We start from the raw sequence: 22057 nt of genomic DNA, 5'->3' as shown, positions 1-22057 counted from the left end.
CAATGGTGGGATGAATGGCAAGATACTGGCAGGAAACAAGACTTTTTGCTCAATATGAGAAAGAAACTGTTTAATCTCAGAACTGGCTGTGAGCTACTCATCCACAGAAGTATTCAAACAGAGCACTTGTCAGGGTAGGAGAGATAGGAGGATACCTCTGAAGTCTTCTTCAAGGATCTGAAGGAATCAAGACTATTTGATTCTAATTCTACCTTTACCTTTTCGGAGAAGGCGATGGCACCCCATTCCAGTACTCTTGCCTGGAAAATCCCATGGACGGAGGAGCCTGGTAGACTGCAGTCCATGAGGTCGCAAAGAGTCGGACATGACTGAGTGACTACACTTTCACTTTTCACTTTCATGCATTGGAGAAGGAAATGGCAACCCTCTCCAATGTTCTTGCCTGGAAAATCCCAGGGACGGGGGAGCCTGGTGGGCTGCCATCTATGGGGTTGCACAGAGTTGGACATGACTGAAGCAACTTAGCAGCGGCAGCTACCTTTACCATTTAAATTAAGACGGTTAAGCTGGCTTAAAACTCAACATTAAAAAAAAAAACTAAGATCATGGCATCTGGCCCCATCATTTCATGGCAAATAGAAGGGGAGAAAGTGGAAACAGTGACAGATTTTCTTTTCTTGGGTTCCAAAACCACTGCAGACAAGGACTGCAGTCATGAAATTAAAAGACACTTGCTCCTTAAAGCAATGACAAACCTAGAAAGCATATTAAAAAGCAGAGATATCACTTTGCCAATGAAAGTCCATATAGTCAAAGCTATGGTTTTACCAGCCGTCTCATGTATGGATATGAGAGTTGGGCCAGAAAGAAGGCTGAGTGCCAAAGAATTGATGCTTTCGAACTGTGGTGCTGGAGAAGACTCTTGAGAGTCCTTGGGATAGCAAGGAGAGCAAACCAGTCAATCCCAAAGGAAATTAACCCTGAATATTCACTGGAAGGGCAGATGTTGAAGCTACAAAACTGCAGCCATCTGATGTGAAGAGTCAACTCCTTGCAAAAGATCCCGATGCTGGGAAAGACTGAAGGCAAAAGAAGAGGGCAGCAGAAGACAAGATGGTTAAATAGCATCACCGACTCAGCGGACATGAGTTTAAGCAAACTCCAGGAGACTGAAGGACAGAGGAGCCTGGCGTGCTGCAGTCCATGGGGACGCAAAGAGCCTGACATGACTTATCGACTGAACAACAATAGCAACAGTGGAAGTGTGAAGAAAACCTGGGAATGGTCTAGACCAGTGTTCACTGAACTCAACGGTGGATTCCATGAGATGTTAACAGGATGCTGTACTCCAGGTAGGCTGAGAAACACTGCATGTTCCAGGCCATATCAGCAGGTCTGACACCTGGTACACACCGACTTTAAGCCACCCAAGGGTAACCAAATCTCTGTGCCTTTGTTTAGCTCAACTGTTTTTGAAATGGTGCTATGGGTGCTCAATTCCTTTCACAGGAACTTTACTGTGATGCAAGTCTAAATTTCTTTGGGGGGGGAAAACCCCCAACAACTGAGATTTATGCTTTTAGCAATCAATTAGCAAAAGAACCAAACTAAAAGGAATGCAGAGTAAGCACATACTGACTCAAAGGGCCTCAAAGCTAGAGAAAATCCAGCGGTTTGGTCCACTTGCTCAACCAGTGCAGGATCCTCCATCTGCCCTCCTCACTGCAAAGCAGCTCCATGATCTCAGGAGGGTAGGGGAACTACTGGATGCCAGGCCTGCTTCTGGGGCCCGTATTTGTGTTCCCATGTTACTCTCCACAACTTCCAGTGAGTTATTACCTTCCTTTTTCAGAGGTGAAGAAAATACGTCTCAGTGAAGTCAAATCTTTCAAAAGTCAAAATAGCTACTGAGTCCCAGGCTCAACGTCTCCTCAAGAGATCCTAAACATTCTTCTCCCAAAGAGAGAAAAATCAGGAGCAGCATTTGGTATAATGTTAGCAGTGGGTAAAGTCCTCAAGTCGCCTCAGAAGAGATCCAGAATTCACAGAAGCCCTTTGTGTTAGGGGCACAAGAGTGCTGTCTGACTCTGATCGTTGTGACAGCTTTGCTTACCCAGATTGATATGGCGATTCCCTTGTGAAAAACTACTGCACAGGTTTGGATGGTAATGTATATGAGCAGTTTAAACCTCATTTACCGGACCTTTCATTACAGAAACGAGTCTTTCTACTTTCGCAGTATAAAATATCCTTAGTTGTCCAACTTCCATTCCCTTGCCCCCAAGATTTTTATTTTACGTGTAAGGCCTCTGGCTTTGCAAGATCTTGCTGTTGTTTAGGACTGTAGCCTGCTAGGCTCCTTTGTCCCTGGGATTCTCCAGGCAAGAACACTGGAGTGGGATGCTGTTTCCTTCTCCAGAGCGTCTTCCCAACCCAGGGATCAAACCTGCATCTCCTGCATTGGCAAGAGGATTCTTTATCACTGAGCCACCTGGGAAATCCTAGTCTAAGATCTTATGCCATGTGCTCAGTCACTCAGTTGTGTCTGACTCTTTGTGACCCCAGGGACTGTAGCCCACCAGGCTCCCCAGTCCATAGAATTTTCCAGGCAAGAATGCTGGAGTGGGTTGCCATTTCTTAGTCCAATGGCTTGGCTTTCGTGTTGGTAAAAGATGCAAGAATCCTACGTGGCTGGAGCCCCACACCTTGATAAAACTGAGAACACAGTAGCTGTGACAAGGATGGTATCGGCCCCTCTTGGGCCCCTCAACTGCGAGTTACCCTTTCCTTTGGCTCGGGGAGTCTCCAATATTCTCTCCAGGGTCCTTCTTGCCTCACCCCATCGTGGCCTACCTCGAGGGACTCAGAGCCTGAGTTTGGGGCTGTGCGCTAATGGATGCAGGGTGGCCCACGGGGAGGTGGCTAAGATCTTATTAGTTCCTTGATAAATCAGATAACAATGTAGCTTCTGTGAAAACATATTAAATGAGTTTGGTTTTCTATCTACAAGAGGTCACTACTACTCAGGGCATCTGTCTCTCCCTCTCCCGCCTTACCGAGAACATCGCTGGTGGCCATGATGTCGCAGGTGTACATCGCCGCCATCAGTCGCTGCGGCTTCACTTGCAGTGCGTAGCGACAGGCTTCCTTCATGGTGGCTATGAGCTGTCCTGAGAAGGGCCCGTAGCAGTCAGTGAGTGGAGACTCTCCTCTCTGGGAAGCCCTTTTCTCAAAGGGCTCAGAGCCACCGTCTGGCAGCTCCTGCTGTTCGTCGCCACCTGAGCGGGTGTCACCTTCCCTCTGTCCCTCCTTTGCCAGATCACCCGGTTCTTGATTCCGTTTATTACTTGCTGTCTGTTCTTCAAACTTACTCAGGTCCCATTTTTCCAGGACAAAACACACACCCATGAGCGGCTCCTCGCACATGGGGCCGGAGAGGGTGGCTAGCTGGAAGCCGCTCACAATGCTGTTGCCCAGGTCTCGGTACCGACTGGCTTCTTTTGAAGCTCTGCCATCGAGGCCTGTCCACACTGAATTCTGAAAATCCTCACTTTTATTTACCAGTATGTTGGGTCCACATTTTCTTGGGCCAAATGACCAGATTTGGTCCACCGTGTTCCTCCACTTCCTCCCGGTGAGGTGGTGCTCGAGCTTTCCTTTGAATTCCCAGATTTTCTCTTGGGTCTTCTGATGGATCATCTGAGAATTATTTTTGCCCTCGTTTAGAGAGGATGTTAACTGCTCCATAGAACGAATCAGGTCACTGCTTTCTTCTAGAATCTGAGTGACCTCCTCTGGGAGTGGCAGGGCTCGGACGCTGAGTGTGGCAAGTTTGTTGGGAGTCGTCATGGTGATGAGCCCATCGGAGTCAACCTGGATTCCTTCAGGGATTTTGCTCTGATCCTCCTTTGTTTGGTGGATGACCGCAACTTTCTGTTGTTTGCCAATTTCTTCATTGACCATGTCGACTTTCGGGGGTTTTGTGATTGTTTCTCTGAATGGAATGATGGGTTCAGATACACTGATTTGAATCTTTGCAAACCTACAAAGTTGAGAGGAATAACACAAGGTTATCATCAAAATGGCATCAGAACTCCCATGGAGCAATATTATATAATGAATATTCTGCAAAAATGCAGGTATATAAAAATTATTTCACTAGGAAATATTGGTGATTTACATTCTATCAGAATTCAAAAACTGCTTTCATTTCAGATCGAAAAGACTACCTCTAGTGGGAAGAGATCTTCAGGGAGTTCCCTGCATACACCAGAATCTCACTGCTTTGTTCATTCATTCTCAAAACAAATAAACCATGTATTTAGATAAGACTGTTGTGAGTGGAAAATAAAGGTTTTAATAAGATTGACATATTAATTCTTTAAAATAATATTTGCCAGTTGAAGAATCTGGATAAGGAAAGCTCAATGGTGAAAACAATAATAGAGAGAAAAAAAAAATTCACAGAACATTAGGATATCCACTCAAATCCTGACAGTGTACTTGGCTTTGATGAGGCTCACGGTGAGGCCAGCAAGGTCGAGGAGCTTGTTTAGAGCGGCTCTCTCCTAAAGACCTTCTGCTTTGATGGGAATGTTCCGTACCTGTACTGTGATTACTGAGCACTTGAAATGCAGCTAGTAAAATTAGGGAAATCAAGTTTTATTTTTATTTAATTTTAATTACATTTAAATAGCCACTCGTAGCTACTGAACATCTGAAATGTGGCTCGTGTGACTGAGGGACTGAATTTTCAATCTTATTCAACTTTAATATCTGGCCACTATATTGGACCACAGAAGTCTTGACCCTCAGTGTGGCATCAAGTTCGGAAAGCCCCTTTTCTCCCACGCCATCAAGTTTAGTTTCACGCTGCACTTTCTTTCAGATGAGTTGTAAGTTCACCAAGGGCAGGTTCTGGAAACTGGCATGGTTTGAGTCTGATGACAACAAAACCAGGCAATCTTTCTTTTTCTCTTATTTTCTGTCTACCTCATTCCCAGGTAATACTAAGGCTTTGGTCCTGTCTACCATTGGCAATGTGAATGGATATATGTATAAACGTACAGATATATGTACATACATAAGTGCATATGTATGTACACATATATGCTATGAGATTCTCTGGATCCTGGAATAACGCTTCTTCCCTGGGAAATGTGATTCAATAAGGAAATTAAATACTGAAAGTAAAACGTTTTGAAATGTTTACTTTTGATTATAGGCTTGTTTTTGCTTTCTACATTTTGTGGGTATAGGGTAGGTATTTGGTTTATCTGACTTTATGCTTTTTGATAAATTTGAAAATTCAATAAATGGTTTTCTAAAAATAACGTTATCACAAGTGGTTTTAGAATACAGAACCCAAATAGAGTCATAAAATGTGGAAGAAGATTAAAATGTTCTGAAAAAATAATCCCTTTCAAGGAAGATTTTGGTCTTGCCAGTGAGTATGTTTCCTTCCAAGGATTAGTTTATTCCAATGCTATATATATTGTTGTAGAATATACAACAAGATGGATATCTACCTGACACTTTACTATTGCTCTGACACTTCAACTTGATAAAGGTGGCAGACACACAAAACTGCAGTTCATCCTTACCTGAGAACTGGCACTTGTTTGAAACATTCACATGCTCTGCACTGCCAGGGTTTAAAGAACCTTTAGCCTGAGATGTAAAATTTAAGATAAAATAACAATGCAAAAAGATGTATATATATACATACATACATGTATGTGTGTGTGTGTGTGTTTTATTCCCACTAATCACTTATTATGTACGAGGCACTGTGGTACATGGTTCACATGTGTTACTTAGTAGGTGTATTACTATCTTCATTTTGTAGAGGAGAAAACCAAGTAAGAAAGATCAAATAATTTCTCCAAAGTAAGCTGGGTTTCAAGTCTACGTCTGACCTCAGAATCAATGTGTTTAGCCATTATGCTATCTGGAAAAATCCAATTAAACACCATATTAAAGGAATAATTCACTACAATACTAAGTAGTTTTTATTATAGGTTATAAAAATTGATTTGTATTAGGACATCTGCTCAAAAATCACATTTAAAGTATCTAATATATTTTTACAATGCTAACTGGCACTCAGTAAAATTTAATATCCATTCCTGGTTTTTTAAAAAGAAAAGCACTTAGAAATCTTAGAAATAGGAAAATGTTTTTAAAATTATCATTATTTAGAGAAAATAAGAGAACACTCAAGAAAATAGATTGCACAGCTACTGAAACTGTGAGAGTGAGTCCATCTACGACACTGTCCCGTTTTCCTTGTATTATAAAGTCCAAAGGGCGAAAAGTCTCACTAGTCCTTTTAATTTCTAAGGTTTCCAAGATTTGTCCCACAGTCATCACTTGTAAGATTGATTAGAATCACTCCACATCATGGAAAGGTTGGTGCGTGTATGGTTGTCATACCGACAAAGTGCCTCAGAGCTAAACGCTGTTTAAACCCTGACAGTGCAGAGCATATGAATATTTCAAAACAAGTGCCAGAGGCTCAGACTACATTAGTAATTTTTCCGTGGCTTCCTGCCATACCTGAGCATTACTACCTTGAGAGGTGGACGGTGAGAACTCTGACAGTTTTGCTGGTGAAAAGACCACTGGTAGCCTCCTTGTCTCCCACACCTGTACTAATGCATTCCTGAATATGTATATCAAAGTCAAAAGGGCTTATATATTAGAAGGCAGGTTCTGTCGTATGAGAGGTTAAAAAAAAAAACTTTAGAATTTTCCATATGTTCTTATTCTAACTATAAACTTTAACAGTCATATCGAACAGTACACAAAGCAAAACTCCACTGACCTATGACTTGTCAATGTGAACACTCATGTAAACCACTACTCGAGTTAAGAAACATTACTAACCCTCAGAAGGCCCCCTCATGTGTTCTCCCAACCCCACGAATGTAACGACTATCTTGATTTTCACTGTAATCCATTTTAAATTATTTTTTATCACCTAAACATGTAACCCCTATACTATATATGTTCAGTTTGGCCTGCTTCTTGGACTTCGTGTAAATAGAATCAAACTTATTTTTATCAATTGTCTTCTTCTGCTCAACATTATGCTGTGAGAGTCATCCATGTCTGCACAGTTAGCTTGAGATTATTCTATAAAATTTCATAATTTTTTTATCCATTTCGAGTTTTTCTTCAGCTTTTGCCTATTAAAATTTTTATTGCTATGAATATTCTTTTTAAAATTTATTTATGTTTTAATTGAAGGATAACTGCTCTACAATATTGGTTTCATTTCTGCCATACATCAAGCTATGAATATTCCTGACACAACTGTCCACTGTGTGTTACATGTAGGTGGAACAGAAACGAGAGTGGATTTGCCAAGCTATAGGAAATAACTATCTTCTACCTCAGGAGATAAACACCAAGTAACTGCTGACTTGAAGTAGAATTCTAAGTACCAAAAAGTATTATTTTTAAAGGCAAGTTAATGACCTGAGAAATGTAAGGTTACTTAACATTGGGTTTTAATTTGGTAGCAAAGAGTGCAAAAAGAAAGAAAATAGTTCAAAAACTCCAAAAAATAATATTTCAATATTGTTAAAAAAAAAAAAAATAAACCCTCTGAGGGACTTTCCTGGTGGTTCAGTGGTTAAGAATCTACCTGCTAATGTAGGGGACACTGGTTTGATCCCTGGTTGGAGAACTAAAACCCCACATGCCCTGAGACAACTAAGCCCGTCCACCACAACTACGGAGCCCAGAAAACCTACAGCCCACGCTCTCCAACAAGAGAAGCCACTGCAATGAGAAACCTGAGCACCATAACTACAGAGGAGCCCCCACTAACACAACTAGAGAAAGCCCAAGCACAGCAAAGAAGACCCAGCACAGCCAAAACTAAATATGTAAATAAAATCCCACACACACATATATACAGAGAGATACAGAATATAAACCCCAAGTAGGTGGTGCTGCAGAAGCTGCTCTTCTTATTCTACTGTGTTATTACTAGTGAAGTAGAACTACAATACCACGACCTACTACTACCACTAGTGCCACTACCACCAATTTTACTAGGTTGTTTTAAGAATTAAAAGAGACATGCAGACTTTAACAGTGACTGATATGTAATATTTAGTAGGTAATTATGTTGATTATTTATAATTATTATTTAACTGTAATGATTATGGTTATTAAAGTCCCAGAAAATTGAAAAAAAAAAAGGAAGGAAGGCCACTATAGGGCCATTCAACAAAGAAAAACAAATGATCAATAAATACATTAAAAAACGTTCCAGTATCATTACAAAGCATAGAAAGTGTATATTAACAATGAACAAACATTTGTCTTCCAGACTGATGAAATTTTAAAAAATTATGATATACAGGGCTGCCAAAAGTTTGGGAAAAGGAACACTTTCAAATACATTTTGCTAGTTACAGTGTAAATTGGTACAGACTTTAAGGATAATACGGATCATAAGCCTAAAAAATATGCCAGCGATATAATATGCCACCTTCCGAGTTAGCAGTTGTTAGCAGTTAGCAGTTTATCTGAACCAAATAATCAGAGCTGTATATATAGATATCTGTAGATATTTGAGTATGCATAGAACAGACTAGGGATTTATCAACCCAAATATAATGGTCATAATTATCTCTGCATGGTAACTGAATGATTCTTTTTATTCTTCTGTATTTTCCTAATTGCTGTAATAAACATATATTACCTTTGGAATTAAGAAGAAAAACAACTCACAAAAAGTTATTTGGGATGCCTATTTTATGACACATATCACTATGATAGAAAAATATGAAGATTTACTGAAGGTTTGTACTGCAGAGATGACATCAATAAGGAAGGAAGTCTATCCTAATTACAGCCTAAGTTCACAAAATATAATTTTGTTTTGTTGCCCTGACATGCTGTGTGTGTATATGCTTAAAATAAAATATGTATTTATGAAAACATTTTATGATTTACACTAAAAATGCAAAATCATGCATGTAAAGCAGAGAATACTATTAGTAAAATTAAATCTATGATCCAAAAAAAAAATAAATCTGTGATCCAATAACACAATAACAATTCATGTTTAAGTTGAGGACACTTAATTCTTCTCCAACAAACAATAGTATAAGTTCAAGGGGTTTAACAAACACTAAAATATCTCATTGATTTGGGGGCTCCATCTCAGTCATCACCTAACCTTTCTTTTAAGTCATCCAGGCAGCGCTGAAGGTGGACTTCCCCTGCTGTGACTAAAACGTGCTCTCCTGTTTCCTGAATTAAAATCTGGACACAAGGATCAGCTTGGTTTAACAGTTTCATTCCTTTGACGAGTTGAGGCATTTCACCTAGGTTAACAAAATGAAATACTGATTAAATACAAGGTAAGGACTAACATAATCTAAAGACAGCATCCATGGGAAAACTCACGACAAATTCTGAAGGGAAAAGCATAATGCGATGAACTTTTACAATAATGGTTTACTCTGTTTTTCCACATAATAAATATAGCAATGTGAAGAAAACTATCCTCTACCAATTTATTTATACAGATAGCTAACAAGAGACACATGTCACAAACTTAACATCAAGGCTCCCAAAGCTGATCCATACCACTTCTTCAAACTCTCAGCAGACATAAATTACCATTATTATACTTGTAAATCACCAAAATATATTACAAATGTATATATACGTAGAAATGTAACAGAACTCTTTCCATAAAGTAACTATAAAACTATAAAATCAGTATTCTAATTAGTATGAGAAAAACTGAGGTCAGAAAAAAAATCACCATCTTCATTTCATCAAAATCTGTGTAACTGGTAAGTGGGACTGTAAAAATTGATATCATGACTCAGTAAAGCCAATGACGCATGTCTTCCATTGGACTGTGTGTAACTTTGTGAGGTGCATTTTTCAGTAATAACAGTCACTAAAATCAAGTGCTACAATAAATGGAGCCTAGAAACAGATCTGTGCAGCTCTCTTACAAAGTGTTATGGTAAGGTTTTAAAAAATAATGAAGCCTCATTGTGGAAGGCAGACTCCAAGATGGCCCCAGGTCACCCTCATCTTCTGCTAGTCACACTCCAGCGCAGTCCTCTCCCACAGGGAACTGGGCTGGCCCATCGGACCAACACAATACTGCAGAACTGGTATGTGACTCCTAGGGCAGATCACAGAAGGCTTCTGCTTTAGTGTCCTGGACTCCTGGTGAAAGCCAGTCACCACACTGCACTCCAGGATCACTGAGCAGCTTTGAGGAGAGGTCCCTGTGGAGGAACCCAGGTCCCCATTGAGCACCGACTTGTGAGACCCTGTGAGTGAACCACCTCGCAAGTCCAGGCACACCTTCAGATGGCTGCGGCCTGTGGTTACACACAACCACAACTGCATAAGACCCCCTAACTGAACTCCTCCAGAACACCTGACCAGAAGAATCGCCAAAAATAATAAGTACATAGTTACTGTTCTCTCAAGTCACCAAATTTTGAAGTCACATGTTATGCAGTACTAGGTAACTAACAGAATTATAAACCACAATCACAAATGATTGGGCTGGCCGAAAAGTTCATTCGAGTTTCCCTGTACCATCATACGTATCTGTTAAGGGTCTCCGGGATCCTCAGTAGCTAGGATATGTCTCAGAACCTGGGGCAGAGACAAGCTTTCTAAAGGCCTGCCTCTGAGGAGAGAGGGGATATACAGATGCAGGGGCAGTGAGGCTACTACACACACCAACAGAAATCTGTGTTTGTGAGCAAATCACACGTTTGCTCTCTGGTTCCCCTAGAGCAGTCTGGAAGACACTTCACTGGCTACCCCTGAACGCTGGGAACAGCAGAGTTGCGGGGAACAGGGAGTGAGTGACAGTCACAGGAAGTAAAGTACAAGAGTCAGTGAGGATTGGCCAGGCACACGGTAGGAACCAAAGACTAAGTATTGGTTATTAATACGATAGGGCCTGGTGTATGTGGGTATCACACAGCCAGACAGAAAGGGGCAGGGAGTGCTTTCCAAACACAAAGGGAAAGCCAGATGATCTTGCACACCCACAGGGGAGCAGATGTGAATTCTGAATCAAGCAGTCTTGTATAAGATTCTACAGAACCAGTCACATAAAACATGAGCTTTGCTGAGACATGACCCTGTGCCAGGGTTCTGGGGGATGCAGAAATGACCCTGTTTCTGCCATGAAGACGACGATAAAGTCTCTCTGGATAGCAAAGGTGCCTAAATACTCCAGGTTCCTAAGATAGAGGTTAGATTCCCCTGGAAATGGTGATGGTCTGTATAGCCTTATGGCTGGGTAAGTTATATACCCCTGTTATATACCTCCATGAAAATTCACAGTCTACTACTGAAACAAACCAGGAGAAACCAAGCATTAAATGCAGGCATTTACAAAATGTAATGAACATCACATGCTTTTAAAAACAAAGTTATCTTACTTGGGTGTTTCGGTTCAATAGCAACCCTCACAATAGGGGTGGCTTCAAAGTTGAGAGGTATGAACGGGGGGCAGGATGGTGAGGTACACAGTGTGGCCGACTTCAGCACGAAGTCCTGAAGGCCTCCAATTCCTGCAGGGAGGAAAAGACCCATGGAGTCAATAAAAGATGACAAATTCTGAATTTATGTTAGAAAAATAACGTCAACCCAGTATATATGTCACAGAGAAAAAACACTTAAGAAATCAGGCTAAAACGTACCTACTTTGACCACAGCAGTGATCCTGTCCAGATATGTATGTCTGAAGACATCAATTACTTTTTAAATTGGAACTCTAAAATTTTTAAATACGTTAATCTGATGAAGATGAGGCTACTGAAATAACCTCTTTTGCCAAATTGACTTGCATGCGGGTAAATGGAATTTTAGAGACTTTCAGATGAGAGTATCAGCTACCCCCTACCCCATCCCTCCCCTGCCCTGATCCACTTCAGGCTCCCAACTGGGAGTTGCATAAGCTTCTAGAGCAGGGGTTTCCACCCTCTGGGCTGCATACTGGTATCTCCTGTCAGATCGGGTGGTGGCATCAGACTAGAAATAAAGTGCACAATAAATATAAAGTACTTGAATCATCCTGAAATCATCCCCACACCCCCAGTCTGTGAAAAAACTGTCTTCCATGACACTGGTTCCTGGTGCCAAAAAGGTTGGGGACCCCTGCTCTAGAGGATACATATTTGTCTTCGAACAGATAGGAACAGAGAGAATGCCTCCAAAAGTGAGATGAAGGGGTCATACTGAACCTCACATCCAGAGTAAGAGTAGACAACACTTTAGAACAAATTAAGAAACACATGGGCTTCCCTGATAGTTCATCTGGTAGAGAATCCACCTGCAACACAGGAAGATCCGCTGCAGAAGGGATAGGCTACCCACTCCAGTATTCTTGGGCTTCCCTTGTGGCTCAGCTGGTAAAGAATCCACCTGCAATGCGGAGACCTGGGTTCGATCCCTGGGTTGCGAAGATCCCCTGAAGAAGGGAAAGGCTACCCACTGCAGTATTCCGGCCTGGAGAATTGTCCATGGGGTAGCAAAGAGTCAGACACGGCTGAACAACTTTCACTTTCAGAAACACATAGAAGGGCCATTTTTGTGCTTTTGGTTTAAGGTAAACATTAAAGAGGGCATGGCAGGAGAGGCCCCCTGTTTTAGGAGAAAGTGACACAGGTGGAAGGGGCAGGGACATTCAAGCAGCATTCTGCTTCTCCATCTCCAGCTTAGAGACAAGTATGGAAAGGAAGTAACTCTGCTGCTGTTGGCTGACAAATGGATGTAAAGGTACAAGGTGCTGGGGTGCCACACCATGGACCACCCATCCTGGAGGAGGGAACTGAAGCAGAGCTTTCTGACACACAAGCCCAGAAGGTGGCAGAGGTCTCTCTGAGTCGGATCACACAGGGTGAAAGGCCCCTTCCAGCTGCCCCTCCTGAAAGTCTCCAGGCATCACTCTCCCCACTACATTACAGGGGCACTTCGGCTATAGGAACACCTTCTTCACATTGGCCTGGAACATGTCTCCCCCATCTCTACACACTGTTTTGAGTTCCATTCCTCAAAGGTCCACAGAAAATGTGCTTCTTCCACTTTTACCAACTACCCTTTGGGTTTCAGAGGCATCTGTCAGGCCCTTTTAATCCCTTTCTGTCTCACACTAAACTTCATTAGGTCCTTTGACTTTAACTCATGGCATGACCACTAGAATTTTCCTGTGCAGGGGACCCTCTTCAGACTGATGTCTCCAAGATGCCGCTGGTTCATTTCCTTGGTCGAGGTCTACACTTCTTACTGCTGTGCATCTTGGCACAGCACACAGAGACATCTATGCCTGGCCATGGCTTCCTGTTAACGTCCCCCATGTACCATGGCAGACCTGGGTCTACCCAAGTTTCCATCAAGTCTACTAGAAATAACAACACCTGCCATGAATACAGGAGGTGAGGACAACCTCACAGTAAATACTCTCCCTCAAACTTCATCCATCCTGCTCTGACTTCTGGCAAGCAGGCACTTCCTTCCTGCTCAGATAGCACGTGGTTTCAAAGAAAAGATAAATGCTGGCCTCTCTTCTGTGTCACCAGGCAAGTTGGCTGCAGATGGTCACTATATTCTGAACACTGTCTCTTTAAAAACTTCTGGTTTACATTTTTGCTGTTCTTGGTACTTAGATATGCCCAGATTTGTGAACATGATTGTAACTCCCCTAAAAACAGAAAACAAAAAGTCAATACTACAGTATTCCTAGTCAAGATTAAGATTTTAAGGAAAAGATTATGCTCCAATGACAGTCATTGGAGTTATTTGGGTGAATCACAATAAAACGACTAAAAGATCACTTTGAAAATTTCTTGTTGCACTATCAGATGATTATTACGTATAGAACTTTATATTTATACAAAACACATTTTAAAACAAGCTTTCTGTTTTAAAAATGATGCCATCAGATACAATTTAAAAAAAAAATTGGGACTTCCCTGGTGGTCCAGTGGCTAATACTCTTTGCTCTCATTGCAGGGAGCCAGGGTTCGATCCCTGGTCAGGGAACTAGATCCCACAAGCTGCAACTAAGAATCTGCATGACGCAACTAAAGATCGCACACACCACAACTAAGACCCAGCACAGCCAAGTAAATAAATAAAAATTGAAATAAATAAATAAATAAACCCACCATATCCCCATGTAATACCATTCTAATATTGTCACTATTTTCATTTGATATATTTCCCTTTTTAGTCCTTCCTCTATTGGCACACATAATTTACACTGTTAGAATCTCCATATAGCATCACTGACTCAATGGACATGAATTTGTGCAAACTCTGGGATGCCTGACGTGCATGTGGTCACAAAGAGTCGGACACGACTTAGTGACTGAACAACTATGACAAAATTTCCATATAATTCTGTGCCTTTTTTTTTTTTCCTATTTAAGTCGTGGGATTTTCACTTCACTTGTTTAAATCACAACTGTATCAGTTAAGGAGGAATGATTCCTTCACATACAGTACACCTGCTCAAGCATTTCTCAACTGGGATCAGGGCTGAAGGACATGTTCCCTTCAGGAAATTATTTTAGAATTTCTGGAATAGGAGACGTGATAGGCCAGAAAAAAAATATGTAAAATCAGCATTGCATGAATTTGTTTCAAAGATTGAAGAGGATGCAAAGTTTTTTCCATGCATATTTCTAAAAAAGCGTATGATTTAAAGAAAAGAAAGAAAAAACAAGGTGAAGAATATGGCGCAAACAGAATTTACTAAACAGCAAGAATTCTAGCTTGTTTTCATACAAACGCCAGTAACTTTTGTCTGACTGTAGATGAAGGATCCAAGTCCTCGCTGGTCCCAATTCTCTATATAACAAGGAATATTAGCTATTTTGGGAGAGTTAACTCTAGCTTGGGCTTCCCAGGTAGCTCAGCGGTAAACAATCTGCTTGCCAATGCAGGAGATGCAAGACACACCAGTTCAATCCCTGGGTTGGGAAGATCCCCTGGATGAGGAAGTGGTAACGCAATCCAGTATTCTTGCCTGGGAATTCCTATGGACAGAGGAGCCAACTGGGTTACAGTCCATGGGGTTGTAAAGAATCGGACACGACTGAGCAGGCACTCATAAACTCTAGCTCACAGACTGGGGTGACACCCAAGTAAACACTGAGTTCTCCCACTGGGTACACTGGCCCTTACCAGAGTGTATGCTGTACCCTTCAAATGCTTCTTAATCAAAAATCTGCATTTTTGCCAACACTGTCAGACCAAAATTTTTTTCCAGCCTGTCTCTATTACAAACTATTCCACTTTTCGTTTTTTGAGAAACTACTATACTGTTGTCCAATGGCTGTACCAATTCACATTCACACCAACAGTGTAGAAGGGTTCCCTTTTCTCCACATCCTCACCAACATTTGTCATCTGTGTTGTTTTTGATGATGGCCATTCTGACAGGTATGAGGTGCTGTCTCATCATGCTTCTGATTTGCGCTTCCCCGATAATTAGTGATGCTGAACATCTTTTCAAGGGTCTGTTGGCCAACTGTTTCCCCTTTGGAAAAATATCTATTTAAATCTTTGGCCCATTTTTTTAGTCAGATTGATTTTTTTTTTTTTACGTTGAGTTATACTAGCTGTTTATATATGTTGGATATTAACCCCTTATTGGTCATATCATTCACATATGATGATACGCAAAAAGATGTTTCAAATAAAAAGTAAATGTGTTATTCACAGTAGCCAAGATATGGAAGCAACCTGAGTGCCCATCAACAAATGAATGGATAAAGACTGTATGTATATAATGGAATACTACTACGCCATAAAAAAGAATGAAAACATTGCCATTTGCAGCAACATGGAAGCACTTGGAGGGCATTATGCTAACTGAAATAAGTCAGACAGAGAAAGACAAATCATGTATGATATCATTTATTCTTGGAACCTAAAAAGTACAACAAACAAAGAAGCAGACTCCCAGAGATGGAGAACAAACTAGTGGCAGCCAGCGGGGAGGGGTGAGGGCAATACAGAGGAGGGAGGACAAGGCACAGAATTACTGGGTGTACGAGGCTTAAGGGCGTACTACGAGAGGGGGAGTAGAGTCGATATGTTATAATGGCTGTAAGTGGAAGGTGACCTTTAATGTCTGTACACAAATGTTTAAAAAAGTATTCCATAAACAAGCAACATAAAGGGGCACACCTTTTATGATGTGAGACTGAAAATACTGTATGGGGCTGGAGAGATGGATGGGCCTTTTGTCGACAACTGTTTTCCTTTAATGACCCCCTGCTGCACAGGTTGAATCAACTGAAAATGAGGTCACACTGGCAGCAGGAACACGGTGAAGTCATTACCGAGTTCTAACGCCGCTTCGTGGGGACGAGACTTCGAGCTGTCTGGACAGAGGACGGCATTACTATCTTTAGCAAAGTTTAGATGTGTAAAGTGCTCTTTCATTGCTGGTATAAAAATATTATTGGAATTGAAAAAAAAAGAACTTTGTGGTAAAACATGTTAGGGCTCTAGACAGAATATGGTCACCTAATCTCCAAAGTTTTATTTCAGGCCAACTTTAACATCACTACAACCAGAACCACCAACCTGTTCCTCTTAAACTGTTTAATAAGCCCATGTTAATGGATTCCTTTAAATCTTCACAGTAAATCCAAGGTATGTACCGTGAATGTCTAAAGAGCCTCAGGCCTATGACAGTAATAAACACTACTTTAGAAGATACACGAGGATTCAGACAACTATCACACACAAAAAATGTTTTTTCTAAAGTACAGGTTCACAGACTAGTTGTTGAGAACCTAGAAAACCTTCGTTCTGGTCCTTCTGTCTTTGAATACCAAGGAAGGCCATGTCCTCTGCCTCTCATTTGTGTCTTTATTCTGCACCTTTCCCATCAAACTTGGATTCTGCTCTCTGTGAGTCAACTACAAAGGCTATCGGGGATCCCTGTGCTTTATAACCCTTGTCATGGAGGCAGCAGGCAGGCAGCTCTGATATAATAAATAGGAAACGGGTCTTTTCCAAGCCTGCTTTCCCAGCATCTCCAGCACAGACCAGTACTGCTAACGTTTTCAGAGGATTAGCAAGTCTGTCCATTATGCTAAACACGTTTCTTAAATCAACTGCCCTTTAGCTTCTTGGTGTTATAGGAGGCCCAAGGGAAAACTCTTACAAAATGACATCACTGTGTCAGGATTCTTTTTTCTTCTCCTAGGGACAGATGGAGCTCATAACCAGCTAATAACAGTTTTTAAGAAAGTTTCATCAGGATCTGGGGCCTTTTCCTCAATAGAGAGACTACAATAAATGGAAAATGTAACACTTTAAGAATAAAAACCTTTTTTTTTTTTTTTAAAGCACTGTGTAGGCTTGCTGCCTTCATCTATACTTGAGAACAGGTGGAAACTTGGCGTCAGGGTCCTGAACCAGGTTAAGGGAGCTATAATTAGGGTTCACTGTGAAGTTTCAATTTGTGCATCAGGACCACTTTCATTTATGCCCCCAATCACCATTCCTGTGAAACAGAATTACTTGGTAGAGCTGGCTGTCACCAAGAGAATTAACACAGTTGGAAGGGTCTAGGATTCAACAGGGGAAGAAATTTCATCGTGGACCTGGAGGCAACGCAGAGTGCCTGAATGGTGCCAAATGGTGTATCTCAAGGTGAATGAAAGGGCAGTCAGTATAAAACAGTCCTCTGGTTGTCTCCTGGCATGTGATATCATGATAAAGAATCTACTGATGCTAACCCAGGAGAAAGGATGATGCACATAATTAAAATATTTGCAAACAATGTTTTCCATTAGAACGGAAATAGAAGTGAAGGACTCTGGGGAAGGAACAAGCATATATTAATACAAAGTGCTGGAGTGCGATGGGAACCCAAAGTGGTTCAGAATACCTGGTGCACAGAACACAGGGGGGCTGGTGAAACAGGAGGCTGACGGAAAGCAGAGACAGATTGTCAAGAGATGTGGATATTAACCTGAGTTTAGACTTTACTCTGAAGGGTGTGGATGTGGAAGACCGTAGATAAACTAGAGAAGCAAGGGTAAGCTGTCAAGTCTTGGTGGTTACTTAGGAACTGGAAAGAAGGGACAAGGAAAAACGAGGATGAAATCCAGATTTCTAACTTGGAAAACTAAGCAGATGATTACTTAGTCAAAGCATTTCTCAACTCTTGAGGTTCATAATTTTTTCCTGCCATTTTTACTAGTTCTTTATGTAATAAACACTTTAACTCATCACATTTTTTCCTACAGACTACAGTTTCCCCATTTATTTTGCTTCTATTTTTTCTTTTTAGTATCTTTTTGAGCTTTTTCTATTTGGCGTCTAAACTCCAGAGCTTACAAAGTTGTGCTTTCAAATAACTGAAATTGATTCAATATTCAGTTAACTTTTTCAATACCTTGGTTTTAAGGACTGGGGCACAACTGGACACTTCATAAAGTTTCTTCAATGAACAAGTGAACCTGGGGGACTTTCCAGATGGTCCAGCGGTTAAGACTCTGAGCTTCCTCTGCAGGGGGCATGATCCCTGGTCAGGGAACTAAAACTAAGATCCCCATGCCACGTGCAGCCAAAAAATAGGGGGGAAAAATCTGAAGGGGGACGAAGGCAGATGAACAAGCAATTACAATGTAATGTAGTAAGTGTCACAACAGGAACAATACAAGGTGTGCTTATGTGAGGAGAGAAACTGCGAAGTTACAGACTTCCCAGAGAAGGTGACACTCAGGAGTATTTGAGACAACTCTGAGTGTCGAATGGGGGAGATGGCAAGAGTTGAGGCCCAGGTGAGAATCCAAAGTCATTACCTACAGGTGCAATGAGGATCAGAAAGCAGGAATGAAGAGACACTGGCATCCCGTTCATGCCTGATTCTCTGAGATCTTGCAACTGCCATCAATTTTCTCCTTAGGCAACACGCATTCTTGTTATATTCGATTTGGAATCAAGAGGGACTTGAATTTAATTAAAGCTCTAACCTTATGCCAGTGACCTGATCCCTCCCTAGTGTTAGTTTCCATATATACTTATGGCACATGGTACTTTTGTAGGGTTACCGTGAGCTTCAAGTAAGTTTAAAGAATAAGAGAGTCCCTGGCACAGAATCAGCACTCATAAACGGAGGTGGTGGCAGTGGTGGTTATAATGGTCATGGTGGTATCAGCAGCTGTCCTAGTAATAGTTTTGTTAATTAATTAGGGTTTTCTGGTGGATGTATGAAGAGCATATTTAATTTTTTATATATTCCATTAGTTAGTTAACTGTAATGAAGGTTGCAACAACTTCTTGAAAGGCAAAAGCTTATAATCATATCCATTTATAAGCTCTGAATCCCATCCCACTGACCTAAATTTATATTTTGTACAGTAACACATGATTTTAAGTGATGCTCCTTTAAAGATGTGCAATTCAAAGATTTCAATAAAATGGAGGAAATATATGATGTTTAGAATGTAAGGAAAATAAAACGCCTAGAACAATATTAAACAATAACAGAAATTTGTTTCAAGATTTTAAAAAAAGAGAGAGATGACTTTATACAACTGGGAAACTGTAACTGGATTTCTTCTAGCTTTAAACTAAAAATATTTCCTATTAAAAACAGGAGGCAGAGACACTTCTGGATGAAATGGCAACTTCATCACAAGTATACAAAAGATTCCAACTGAAATGACCTAAGGAAGAAAACAAAGAAAGAACTGAATGACCACTGAAACTATAGAGACCACTTCAAACTGTGAGCCATTTCTGCTAACCGTAGAGCAAATTAAAGAAAAATAGCAAGCGTCAGTTCATAACTCCGTTCTTGAGAAATCAACACAACTTAAAAAAAAAGATTGTATACACCATGTACTTCAGTTCAGTTCACTTCAGTCGCTCAGTCGTGTCCGACTCATTGCGACACCATGAACCACAGCACGCCAGGCCTCCCTGTCCATCACCAACTCCCGGAGTTCACTCAAACTCATTTCCATCGAGTTGGTGATGCCATCCAGCCATCTCATTCTCTGTCGTCCCCGTCTCCTCCCACCCCCAATCCCTCCCAGCATCAGACTCTTTTCCACTGAGTCAGCTCGTCACATGAGGTGGCCAAAGTATTGGAATTTTAGCTTCAGCATCAGTCCCTCCAATGAACACCCAGGATCGATCTCTAGAATGGACTGGTTGGATCTCCTTGCAGTCCAAGGGACTCTCAAGAGTCTTCTCCAGCGCCACAGTTCAAAAGCATCAATTCTTCGGCGATCAGCTTTCTTCACAGTCCAACTCTCACATCCATACATGACCACGGGAAAAACCATAGCCTTGACTAGACAGACCTTGGTTGGCAAAGTAATGTCTCTGCTTTTTAATATGCTATCTAGGCTGGTCCTAACTTTCCTTCCAAGGAGTAAGCGTCTTTTAATTTCATGGCTGCAATCAGCATCCGCAGTGATTTTGGAGCCCCAAAAAATAAACTCTGACACTGTTTCCACTGTTTCCCCATCTATTTCCCATGAAGTGATGGGACCGGATGCCATGATCTTCGTTTTCTGAATGTTGAGCTTCAAGCCAACCTTTTCACTCTCCTCTTTCACTTTCATCAAGAGGTCTTTGAGTTTCTCTTCACTTTGTGCCATAAGGGTGGTGTCATCTGCATATCTGAGGTTATTGATATTTCTCCCGGCAATCTTGATTCCAGCTTGTGCTTCTTCCAGCCCAGCGTTCCTCATGATGTACTCTGCATAGGAGTTAAATAAGCAGGGTGACAATATACAACCTTGATGTACTCCTTTTCCTATTTGGAACCAGTCTGTTGTTCCATGTCCAGTTCTAACTGTTGCTTCCTGACCTGCATACAGGTTTCTCAAGAGGCAGGTCAGGTGGTCTGGTATTCCCATCTCTTTCAGAATGTTCCACAGTTTATTGTGATCCACACAGTCAAAGGCTTTGGCATAGTCAAAGAAATAGATGTTTTTCTGGAACTCTCTTGCTTTCTCCATGATCCAGTGGATGTTGGCAATTTGATCTCTGGTTCCTCTGCCTTTTCTAAAACCTGCTTGAACATCTGGAAGTTCACGATTCACATATTGCTGAAGTCTAGCTTGGAGAATTTTGAGCATGACTTTACTAGAGTGTGAGATGAGTACAATTGTGCAGTAGTTTGAGCATTCTTTGGCATTGCCTTACTTTGGGATTGGAATGAAGACTGACCTTTTCCAGTCCTGTGGCCATTGCTGAGTTTTCCAAATTTGCTGGCATATTGAGTGCAGTACTTTCACAGCATGTACTGCTGCTGCTGCTGCTAAGTCACTTCAGTCGTGTCTGACTCTGTGTGACCCCACAGACGGAAGCCCACCAGGCTCCCCCGTCCCTGGGATTCTCCAGGCAAGAACACTGGAGTGGGTTGCCATTTCCTTCTCCAATGTGTGAAAGTGAAAAGTGAAGTCGCTCAGTCGTGTCCGACCCTTAGCGACCCCACGGACTGCAGCCTACCAGGCTCCTCCATCCATGGGATTTTCTAGGCAAGAGTACTGGAGTGGCTTGCCATTGCCTTCTCCGACAGCATGTACTAGTGGTGGCCTATTTGATAACAGATCAACAGAAATGAATGAAGAGCCCAGAAACATGTATGTGTGAAGGTGAAAAAGTTAATGAAATGGAGAAAATAATACAACTGTGTCTATACCATATACCATCTAGAAAAATAAATTTCATGTGGACTTGAAAGCACAAGTCAGGATGACATCATGAGACTGCAAAGTCTACTATATTGTAAAACCTATAAAACAAAAATACCATAAACTAAGTAAAAAGTTATAAAATAGATGATTTCAATGTCAAAACAAGACAAAGGATTAGTAGGCATAGTACATAAAGAACTAGTACAAATCAATGAAAAGGAAGGCAACCAACAGGAATGTAGGCAAAGAATATAAACAGCTTAAAGAAAAGAGACCAGAAGAAAAGGAAGCTCAAAACACTCAAAAAACATACCAAACAACTTAAATCTCATTAATAACGTTAATGTAAATGAAAATCATGAGATACTATTTGACACCAATACAACTGGTATAAATCT

At 41.2% G+C, this 22057-nt stretch overlaps 1 protein-coding gene across 1 annotated transcript in view; it reads right to left on the bottom strand.

Moving 5' to 3' along the window:
- Window positions 1–22057, bottom strand: part of EFL1 (elongation factor like GTPase 1) — a 112839-nt gene that overhangs the window by 17319 nt on the left and 73463 nt on the right. Inside the window, exons 16-18 of the mRNA XM_055417902.2 lie at window positions 11415–11546; window positions 9161–9308; window positions 3018–4003 (exon numbers count right to left, since the gene is read on the bottom strand). Coding sequence (XP_055273877.2) covers window positions 3018–4003; window positions 9161–9308; window positions 11415–11546 — 1266 coding nt within the window. The remainder of the gene's footprint in view (window positions 1–3017; window positions 4004–9160; window positions 9309–11414; window positions 11547–22057) is intronic.

This window comes from Moschus berezovskii, chromosome 21 (genome assembly GCF_049115385.1).
Source record: "Moschus berezovskii isolate FMDL1 chromosome 21, NW_MosBer_1.0, whole genome shotgun sequence".
Classification (NCBI taxonomy): domain Eukaryota; kingdom Metazoa; phylum Chordata; class Mammalia; order Artiodactyla; family Moschidae; genus Moschus; species Moschus berezovskii.
The sequence above is the reverse complement of the archived record's forward strand: the minus strand, read 5'-3'. Positions and strand labels throughout refer to the sequence as shown.